This window comes from Rhinopithecus roxellana, chromosome 10 (assembly GCF_007565055.1).
Source record: "Rhinopithecus roxellana isolate Shanxi Qingling chromosome 10, ASM756505v1, whole genome shotgun sequence".
Lineage (NCBI taxonomy): Eukaryota > Metazoa > Chordata > Mammalia > Primates > Cercopithecidae > Rhinopithecus > Rhinopithecus roxellana.
In genome coordinates, this window is record NC_044558.1 from 92,791,901 (window position 1) to 92,802,562 (window position 10,662).

The window sequence follows — 10,662 nt, forward strand, 5'->3', positions numbered from 1 at the left end:
TCCAGGTCGCTGAGACAGTGTTCAAGGGCGTCAGGTTAAGAAAAGGATGGGGCTAGGATGAGGGCACCTGGTTTTCTGCAACTGGCTCAGTAGGAACTTCCTCACGGTCTCATCTTCAAAGTTGTAATTGACCTTCCAGAAGATGCAGAGCTGCCGATATTGTGTGACCAGCTCCAGGACTGTCCGGAAACCTTCTGCAGTGTCAAAATCCGGCGCTCCACTCCCCTGCTCCCAGGCATAGACAGTGAGCAGCTCCAAGGCATACTTTGGGGGCAAAGACCCCTTTGGCTTCAGTTTCCTTTTACACTAGGGAAGAGTGGGAACATCAGATGAACTGGTTAGCCTAGGAGCTCAGTGAGAGCCACACAGGGATCACAGCAGGGCAACTGAGTCATGATATCATGCTGGTGTGCTCACACTCTGCAGCTTAGATGTCTAAACTGTATAGCCTTACAGGAGTCCACCTGGTAGCTGGTAGGCAGCACACCTGAGTTTCTTTGTTGTGCTTTTGACCATATATGCCTTCCTAGGACAATAATATAGCTACGGTTTACTAGAAACCCACTGCATGCCAACTATGGGCCCAGGCATTTACCCACATCATTCCTAATCTTCGCCACAACCCAGGCAGCATGACCTGCATTTTAGATGAAGACTTTGAGGCTGCGGGAAGTGGAGTGACTCACTCAAGGTCATGTCACAGCCCCGAGTCTTCTGACATGCCATGCCAGCTCTCTGATTTTCCAGGATGAAAACCACAGAGTTTGGTCTTGGTTTCACATTTCAGGGAGCTGGTCACAGAGAGGAGGCATCTCAGGAAGAGGTGGTATTGTGCTTGATGTTTACTGTCATGAGAATATTCAGAAGCTACCTTGTGTGCAAGTGCGGGGAGACTGACCAATATAGAAAATGCAGTCCCGGTTCCACCTACAGCTTCAACCTGCCTTCTGAGAGAGAGTGTGTGCACTGGGAAGCAGAAAAGCCCCATTGGCAACGTGTGGGCGTGTAAATCCCAGCTTCCACCCACCCTCTGTAGGCAAGGTCACTTGGATTCCTGCAGAATTCTTTGGCTAGTGTGAGGGCAAAGTAAATCACACGTAGCAGCTTTGGTGGCCAGAAGCCATCAACGCCTGACGCAAATGAATAGGGTTAGTGATGGGAATGTCATAAAGATACCCAGTGGGAAGATTCTCCAAAGTGGCTCAGCCCTCAGCATGGGAGATTGTGGGCAACAGGGCTTAACGTTCATGGCTTACTGGTAAAAATAATAACCCCATGGTCAGAACAAGGACTGTCCTTACCTCTTTGTACCAGTGCTTCACCAGGCGAATTAAATCCTTCAGTTTGGTGGGCCGGGAGCGAATGAAGTTTCGCTGCAGCACTGTGAAACAGGTAGAAAACTCTCCTCCTGGGAAGTCTGAGGATTTATACAGATCAAGGAGCCCTGCATAAACCTCGGGGCTGGGTGTGGAGCCAGAACTCAGCTGACCTGCCATGAGGGAGAGATTGACAGCCTGCTTTAATATGCACAGTAAATAACAGATTCTAAAACATTTTTGACAAATACGATTTAATTCTGGGAAATTACTTTGAATAGTGTTAGTGTATTTGAAAGATGTCTAAGACATAGGGAGCATCTCCAGAATAATGAGCTATGTAAAAAATTATGTGGTCTACATGGGTGCCGGTGGTATTATTAAAGTATCATCTAGACTTACACTAACAGAGCAGCCACCAGCCAATGTGGCCATTTGTACTCACATTCATTAAAGGGAATGAAAATTAAAAATTTAGTTTCTCAGTTGCTGTAGCCACATGTCAAGCTCTCAGTAGTTGTAGAACCCAGACATAGAACATTTTCATGATCACAGAAAGATCTTTGGGATAACACTGATCTGGAGTTTGTGAACTATGGCCTCTGGGGCTAAATCTGGTGCACTGCTTCTTGTTTTTTGTTTGTTTGTTTTTGTTTTTTTTTGCTTTTTTGAGACAGCGTTTTGCTCTGTTGCCCAGATTGGAGTGCAGTGGCATGATCACAGCTCACTGCAGCCTCACTCTCCTGGGCTCAAGCAATCCTGCCACCTCAGCCTCCTGGGTATCTGGGACTATAGGCGTGTGCCATGTACCACCATGCCTGGCTAATTTTGTTTATTTCTTTATTTATTTTTGGGACAAAGTCTCACTATGTTGCCCAGGCTGGTCTCAAACTCCTGGATCAAGCAGTCTTCTTGCCTTGGCCTCCCAAGGTACTGGGATTACAGGTGTGAGCCTCTATGTGCAGCCCAACTACTTGTTTTGTTTGTGTGTGTGTTTGTTTGTTTTCAGACAGAGCCTCACTCTGTTACCCAGGCTGGAGTGTGGTGGTGCAATCTCGCACTGCAACCTCCGTCTCCCGGGTTCAAGCAATTCTCCTGCCTTAGCCTCCCCGAGTAGCTGGGATTACAGGCACGCACCACCATGCTTGGAAATAAGAAATGGGACCAAAATCGTATACAAGTGTAAAGTATTACTGCCACGATTCATGCCACTTGCTGGGACCAGGAACCCATGAGTAGCACATGCTTTCACAGCCCATCATCGAGTCCCGTGGCTCTCCTTCCACCCTCTGTCCACCATCACTTCCAGGATCCAGAAGCTTCTTCCTCCAGAAGCTAAGGTCTGGGGAGCCTTACCCAGAGCGTTAAATGCAGGAAGCACATCAAAGCTGACACTTTCGTTGAGGACTTTGGATTTCAGAGAGAAGCTCAGCACCCTGGGAGCCTTCCACGTGGGAGGCTCAAAGCTGACCTCAAGCTCCTCCTTCTTCTCCCTCCAAAAGGCTTCCAGCTGTTCATGGATTTCCTTGACGATTTTGTGTCGCTCGTGTTTTTGGGAGGTGTAGCTTTTCAGCGAGTTATGGAACACGACAAGGTCGGCATCAGAGCCAGTTTTCAGAGCGGTGCCTTTGGCGGTTGATCCTCCCTAAGGAAGAAAGGAAGGTTGAGATCCAGAATTTCCTAGACCGAGGAGTCCCCTGCCCCCATGGGCTGGCACCAGTTGGGCTAACTGACACGGTTTCCAAGGCCAAGTTCTGCGTTAGGGTCCAGTGAGGGCTGAGCCCAAAGCAAAGGGTTTTGTTTTACAAACTAATAGATAATGCAGTTATTAAATCATACAGTTCCAAAGGCAATTATTCTCCTGCCTTTCATACACAAACAACTGATGGGCTAGTTACAAGTTACCTGCTTCTCAGGTCAATTTCCTAAAGATTTTGCCTAAAGACATATTTAGCTTTATTTGGATTCCTGCAACCAAACAAATCGAGTGGAATGCAACCATTATGGTGAAAGTGCTCATCTGTTCTTCGATGCGTGTTTTCTCCTGCAGGTCTGGGAATCACTGGGTTGGTAAACTTTCTGCAAAGGGCCAGATAGTAGACATTTTAGGCTTTGTGGGCTATTTATGTCTCTGCCATTAAGGCTTCTCCCTTCCCTTCCTGCTCCTTCTCCTCCATTTAGTTTCTGTAGAGAAAAATGTTTTATTTTATCCATGGGTGTTAAATGCCTGATTACATGGGTTAAGGAGGTGAGGAAAGGTTGTGTTCTATTTCCTGTACGCAGATCCTCAATTCATCCCTGTTCCAGTCCCGTTCATTCATGCAGCCCACCTTTGTCTTTAAGAGCTGGGCTTCAGCAGCTCCTCCCAGACTGTAGCCCCCTCCTCATAATCTCTAGGTGTCACCTTCCTCTGGCCTTAGCAGAGAAACCTTCAACCAACTCCAGGAAGATGGAAAGTAATGTCTTATCTGCCGATGGCTCTCTTTTCTTCTTTAATGTGTCATATACCTTTTCTTTTCCACTGACTATCATGTGAACGGGGTCTCAGGAAGGAGAGGAGAAAGCACATGCTTTGACAATTCTAACACTGATCAGAAACTCAGTCCTGCCTTCACTCCAGTGACCTTCAATGAGACAGTTTACTCATTGCCCTGGGGCTATTGGTGCCAATTCCAAGGCCCCTCTCTCTAGATGCACAGATTTGTTCTGGCATCACCGCAGACGTTTACGTGGACATAATAACATTTTCCTCTCTCCCTATTGTGACCATGGGAACATGTTTATCTGGTCTTGTGACCAGTAAACAGAGAGGAACATGTCATCCCCATGGCATTTGAGCCACAGACAAGGATGACCGAAGCCTCTGAATCTCTAGCTCAGCTGATGGGGCAAGTTGGGATCCAGTCACTCAAAGGAGAAGGAGATTCTAAGCTCCTTAGAATCTGCAGTGGGTTCAATGGTGGACCTGTAAAAATACATCCTCTGGGGACCTGTGGATGTGCCCTTATCTGAAAAAAGGGTCCTTGCAGATGTAACTGAGTTAAGGATCTGGAGATGAGATCATTCTGGATCAGGCTGCGTCCTAAATCCAATGACAAGTGTTCTTAGAAAAGAAAAGAAGGAGGTGGACACAGAAGAAAAGGTGTGATGACAGAGTCAGAGACGGGAGTGATGTGTCTCCATGCCCAAGAGCCCCAAGGATGGCCAGCAGCGCCAAGAAAAACAATACAGAATCCAAGTTGTGTTAACGACCTAGGCAGTCTATCCACAGCCCCCACTGAAAACTAGTATCCTAGTTCCCTTAACTCCCGCTTCCCTTCCTCGTTTCTGAAGGTATATGGATCCTGGAGAGCTACAATGCACACTTAGCTCCCTTCCAGGAATGCCCAATGTTACATCATTCCAACAAGACATGAGAAAGGCCAGTGCTCACCTGGACAATCTGGATCTTGGCAGTTGATTGTTGGAAGCAATTTTCTTTAAGGAATGTACGGATGATGTCAATAGCACTATCGATCTGCTCTAGGAAGAATTTGTTGGGCTGAAGAAACTCTTTGATGAACTTATCCAGAAGATGGCCTGGGGTGGTGAAGAGTGGTGCTGGCTGGGGAAGGAAGGAAGACCCCAAGTGTGAGTGGCCCCTGTAAGTCCATCTGAGGCTTCCTTTCCTGCCTATACTGGGCCCCCTACCCTTCCTCTCCCAACTACGCTCCAGCTCGTGGCCTGGCATCTTTTCTATCTTTTGTCCTTACATGAATACATCCCAAGAAGACACCTGAGAGTTTGGGGTGGCACGCAAACCACCCCCCTAGAAACAAAAACAGTCCTAGTTGCCCCTCCTTCCTCCAGGAGAGATCTAGATCCTTGTCCAGACAGATCTGTCGTGTTCCTAACTCCAAACTCCTTTTTCCTTGCCCAGTTTGAGCATCACTTCCTAATGACCTGTGGCTTTTTGCTTTAATTACACCTCTGGTCCTTCCCTGTTTTCCCATTTGCTGTAGGTATTGGAGATTGCTGATGACCACATCCATCCCTTTCTTAAGATTGTATCAGCCTGTGTTAAACACGCCATGTGCGGGTGTGTTGGTTTCCAAGGGCTGCCATAACAAGTGACCACAACTAGATGTCTTAAAACAACAGAAGTTTCTTCTCTTCCAGTTCTGGAGGCCAACAGTTCAAAGTCCAGGTTTTGGCACAGCTGTGCTCCCTCTGAAGCACACATGGTTAAGGCTCTAGAGATGGGAGGATTATTCTGCATTACCTGGATTGGCCTGATGTCATCACAAGGGTCTTTTCCCTCTTCATTTTAATTTTCAATTGAATTAATTAATATATTTTTTCTCCACTTTTACTTTAGGTTCAAGGGTTTTTACCTTGCATGGGTTTTTACATGGGTAAATTGCATGTTGCTGAGGCTTGGTGTATGAGTGATCCCATTACCTAGGTAGTGAGCATAGAACCCAATAGGTAGCCTTCCAACCCATGATTCTAACCTATGTTTTTTCAGAAACAGTGTCTCGCTCTGTCATCCAAACTGGAGGGCAGGGGTGCCATTATAGCTCACTGCAGTCTCCAATTCCTGGGCTCAAGGGATTCTCCAGCCTTAGTCTCCTGAGTAGCTGGGACCACAGGTTTGTGTCACCACGCCTAGCTACTTTTTTTTTTTTTTTTAGAGATGGGAGTCTCACTAGGTTCCCCAGGCTGGTCTCAAACTTCCGGTCTCAAGCAGTCCTCCCACCTCAGCCTCCCAAAGTGCTGTGATTACAGGCGTGAGCCACTGTGCCTGTAAGGACAAGGGTGCTTATAAGAGGAAGGCGGGAGGGTTAGGGTTAGAGGAGGTGATGTGATGATGGAAGTAGAGAGAGGGGGGCTGGAAAATGCTATGCTGTTGGCTTTGAAGAAGGAGTAAGGGGCCATAGGCCAAGAAATTTGGACAGCCTCAAGGAGCTTGAAAAGGTGAGGAAACATATATATTGTTTTTTTTTTTTTGGTTGGTGCAAAAGTGATTTTGAGACAGAGTCTCGCTCTATCACCCAGGCTGGAGTGCAGTGGCCGGATCTCAGCTCACCGCAAGCTCCGCCTCCCGGGTTCACGCCATTCTCCTGCCTCAGCCTCCCGAGTAGCTGGGACTACAGGCGCCCGCCACCTCGCCTGGCTAGTTTTTTGTATTTTTTAGTAGAGACGGAGTTTCACCGTGTTAGCCAGGATGGTCTCGATCTCTTGACCTTGTGATCCGCCCGCCTCGGCCTCCCAAAGTGCTGGGATTACAGGCTTGAGCCACCGCGCCCGGCCTAGGGCTTTTTTAAAAACAGCAGTAAGAGGCAACTAATTCAGTGTTCTATACAAATGTTGTACTTTTGCTGGCAACACAGACAAGATGGGCTAGCTCACCTGGAGGTGGGGAAGGGCATTCAGCTTGAAAGTTGAAGGTCAACCTTGGTTGTTCTCAGATGTTGTAAGTTGGCCTCATAGTTGCTGAGGATGGTGCCTATTGAGGGTAAATTCATTGCCAACACTGCTCCTTCCACAGGACAGAATATTTGTGGTGTGTGAGTGTATACGTGTGCGTGGTGTGAGTGCATGTGTGTGCATGTATGTGCATGTGTGTGAGTGCATGTGTGTGTATGCATGTACATGTGTGCATGTGTATGTGCACATGAGCCCTCCAATGTTTGGACCTCCTTATGCAGTGGTTCCTGGGCCTAATTGTCTTCAACAACTGTAGAGACAGGGATGGTCTCATAGTTCTCAAAATAGAAGTTGATGGGATAGCAGAATAAAAACAGCCACAGTGAGTATCAAAAGATGGTTTAGGAGATGTTTGGAACTAAATGCCACATGTGCTTCTGGGTTGGAAAAGAATGTCCTATGAAGGACATTCTTGGCATGATTGTCAAACTCATCCCAATGGCTGTATTGGGACAATAACATATGACTCCTAATCTCCTGAATTTGATCATGGCATAGAGGTTATTGAAGAGAATATTCTTATTCTCAGAGATCCCTGTGAAAGTATTTAAGGGTAAAGAGATGTCTGGCAGTCTACTCTCAAAGGGCTCAGTATAAACAACAACTATAACAATGGGCCAGGCGAGGTGGCTCACACTTGTAATCCCGTAACTTTGGGAGGCCAGGGTGGGAGGATCACTGGAGCCCAGGAGTTTGAGACCAGCCTGGCCAATGTAGCGAGATGTAGCCCCATCTCTTTAAAAAAAAAAAAAGATTAAAAACAACGATAACAACAACAACAATAACAACATGTGCACACACAAACTGTAACATAGCAAACGTTGCACATGGGTGCATCTATGTGAGGGGCTCACAGGAGTTTACTGAACCATTTTTCTAACTTTTTAAATGTTTCAAAGCTTCAGAATAAGATGTCAGGTTGGGGGGATAACTTTTTGAAAAAATCTGTCTGAAGAAGCCAGGAAAATTGGGGTCAGGGAGCAAAGACCAGGGGTCCAGTGAAAGTAGGGGTTAGGGTGGGCACAGGGGTGACTGCTCAGAGTGTCCTGATCCTTCTGGGTCCAGTTAGGGAAGTTCCCCATTCATAGACTCCCCACCCTCTGTGAAGTTTGCTAAACTAATTTACATCTTCATTGACACGCCAGATTGTTGCTCAGTTAGCCTTCACATTTCTGTGCAAACGGGATGTAGATTCCGCCTCCCATAACTTGGATATAAATAAATCTGTCTGTGAAGTGTGGAATTTGGTTGGCCCCACTGGCCTCAATTAATACAGCTGTCCCCAGTGTGGTTCCCAGAAAAGCCGAGAGGGCTCAGTGGTCTAATCTGGGAAGGTTCTTCTTGATGGGTTTTCTCTAATAAGCACTGAGCATGCAGGGGAGTTTGTGTTGACAGATTTACCTCTCCTTTTGGGGATGGGAGGGGGAAGACCAGTGCACCTGTTTCACTGCTGGTGCCTTAATTGGTTCTCTTGTTTCGGCCCCACTTCCAGCTCTTGCCCCCGGCACCTGCCTGAATGGAGCTCAGAACCTGTCCTGGTATCCACAGGCCTGCCTGCCAACCCCTTCTCTGAGCAATGCTCTGTTTCATGTCTCCACCTGCTCACCAGCTTTCTCTCTTGCAAAAATTAATTGAGATCTCGCATCTGTGGGTATCCCCCTTTCTCTTTGTTCCATTTTGCACTTCATAGTCATTGCCTTGATGGTGTGCGATGGGTTGAACTGTGTCCCCCTAAAAGATGCTGGGGTTCCAACCTATAGTATCAATGAATGTGCATTACCTGGAAATAGTGTCTTTTCAAATGGGATCTCATGAAGATTAGGTCATTATGCTGGGCCCTAATTCAGTATGACTGTTGTTCTTAGAAGAAGAGGATACAATAAGACAGACATGCACAGAGGGAAGATGATAAGAAGACACGTAGGGAGAAGGCCACGTGACCACAGGGGCAGTGGCTGGAGTGATGCAGCCACAAGCCAAGGACTGCTGGCAACCACCAGAAGCTGCGGGAAGCTTGGAAGAATTCTTCCCTAGGGCCTGCAGAGAGCATGGCTCTGCCAACACCCTGATTTTGAACTTGTAATAGCCAGAATGGTGAGAGAATAAATTTCTGTGGCTTTAAGCCATCTGTTTTGTGGAACTTTGTAACAGCAGCACAGGAAACTAATACAGAGTACTCTCAGATAAGACTTAGCCTAGGTGTCAGGAAGACCTTCCTGCAGCATGAAACACCCTGCATTTGGAAAACCCTCTTACCAGAACATTCCAAGATGGTGCAGGTAACTCATTATCCAGGTTGGGAGAAGTCAACCAGGTTTGAGCTTCTTTTTTCAGCCATTGCCAGCATCTTTTATCTCCACTCACATTATTGGTTGGGTCGGTTGGATCCAAGATTACTGGCCTATGTATTCCATTAGATTAAAAAAAATATCAGTTGAGCTGCTTGTGGGAGGCAAAATCTGTTTTGGGGTAAGAGGCCTGGAGTGGGAATCTGGCAACTTGAATTTGGATTCCTGCAGCTCCTCCAAGCTGCTGAGGAATTTTGTCTACAACATCAAGCCCCTCTGGCCCTGTGTTTGCTGCTTTACAGAGACATTCTATTAATAAAATAACAAAGTAGTCTCCTCTTCCTGTCCCCCCACTGCCCTTTCTCTCTTAGCTCCTGCCTTCTATAAGAGGAAGTGTCTCTCCAGTGTTTGTTTAGGGGACAAAATGTGACTATGGCTTGGAACTTGAAAAGCACTGACTGGACTTCCCCTCTTTCAGACAGACCCCTCTGCCTTCCCACCCATGGTGGCTGCCATTCTTCTGGTCCAGCACTGGCTTGATAGGGCAAGGCTGAGATCTCATTTTAAAGAGGTATGCCTGGCATGTGGATGATGAGGTACAGGGATAGGGCATGAGAAGCTTGGCACCTTGCTGATTGGAGCTGGTTCAGCAGGATGTTCCTGATGGTCTCATCTTCCAAGTTGTAGTTGACCATCCAATAGACACACAGCTGCTCATGGCATTTGATCAGCTCCAGAATGGTTCTGACGCCTTCAGCAATGTCAAAGTTGTCTTTTCTGCACCCCTGTTCCCAGGCATACACTGTAAGCAACTCCAGGGCATACGGAGACAGCAAGGGTAAATCCTTCATTTTTTTCTGGCACTGTGGGAGAAGAAAAGGGTAGCAGCTCATTTGGGGATCCCATTCTTACCATGTCAGGGATCTGAAATCAAGAAACCAGAGGTCTACAGGAAGTCGTTCTCCTTTGCCAGAATACCTACAATTCAGCAGACTGACAATACCAAGACTTGACAAAGATGTGGAACAACTGGGATGCAGCAGGGACCTCTCTTAGGGGCCTGCAGGCCACCCACTGCCCCCATCCCACAAGCATAAAAATAAAGGAAAATCTGGAGTTCTTTCGAGGGAAATTCCAGGCACCTTACTAGCCTTGAAAAGTCAATGAGCAACTTGATAAGCAAAAATATAGTATTCAGGGTCTACAGGAGCAGTGAAAACAAACAAACAAACAAACAAACAAACAAACAAAACCCAATAAAATAAAAACAACAAAAAAGGAAGGTAATAGTCACTTAAAACAGTAGCCAAGGAAGCTAGAGTCAGAAGATGTTTTGTTCCCTATAGAAACTAAAGATAACATCTTAAAGTATGTCCCTGTCCCTGAGTTGATTTTCAGAAACTCAGGCCCCCACCAAGCAAATCGACTGGCAGGTAGACCTCAGATAAGGGGAAACTGAGGATTGAACCCTGACCTCATTCTTTGTTCTAAATTTCTTCCTGAGGGTCTTGGAGGAGGTCACACCTACGAGCCAGAGCTAACGTTCCTTTCTGCTGATCTGAAATTTTTAGATAAGCTTCGCCCATTTC

At 46.7% G+C, this 10,662-nt stretch overlaps 1 protein-coding gene across 1 annotated transcript in view; it reads right to left on the reverse strand.

Moving 5' to 3' along the window:
- OAS2 (2'-5'-oligoadenylate synthetase 2) overlaps window positions 1–10,662 on the reverse strand; it is a 32,907-nt gene that overhangs the window by 3,318 nt on the left and 18,927 nt on the right. The window contains exons 4-9 of the mRNA XM_010368755.2: window positions 9,701–9,936; window positions 9,042–9,186; window positions 4,750–4,920; window positions 2,673–2,961; window positions 1,302–1,489; window positions 68–306 (exon numbers count right to left, since the gene is read on the reverse strand). Of these exons, the coding sequence (XP_010367057.1) occupies window positions 68–306; window positions 1,302–1,489; window positions 2,673–2,961; window positions 4,750–4,920; window positions 9,042–9,186; window positions 9,701–9,936 (1,268 nt within the window). The remainder of the gene's footprint in view (window positions 1–67; window positions 307–1,301; window positions 1,490–2,672; window positions 2,962–4,749; window positions 4,921–9,041; window positions 9,187–9,700; window positions 9,937–10,662) is intronic.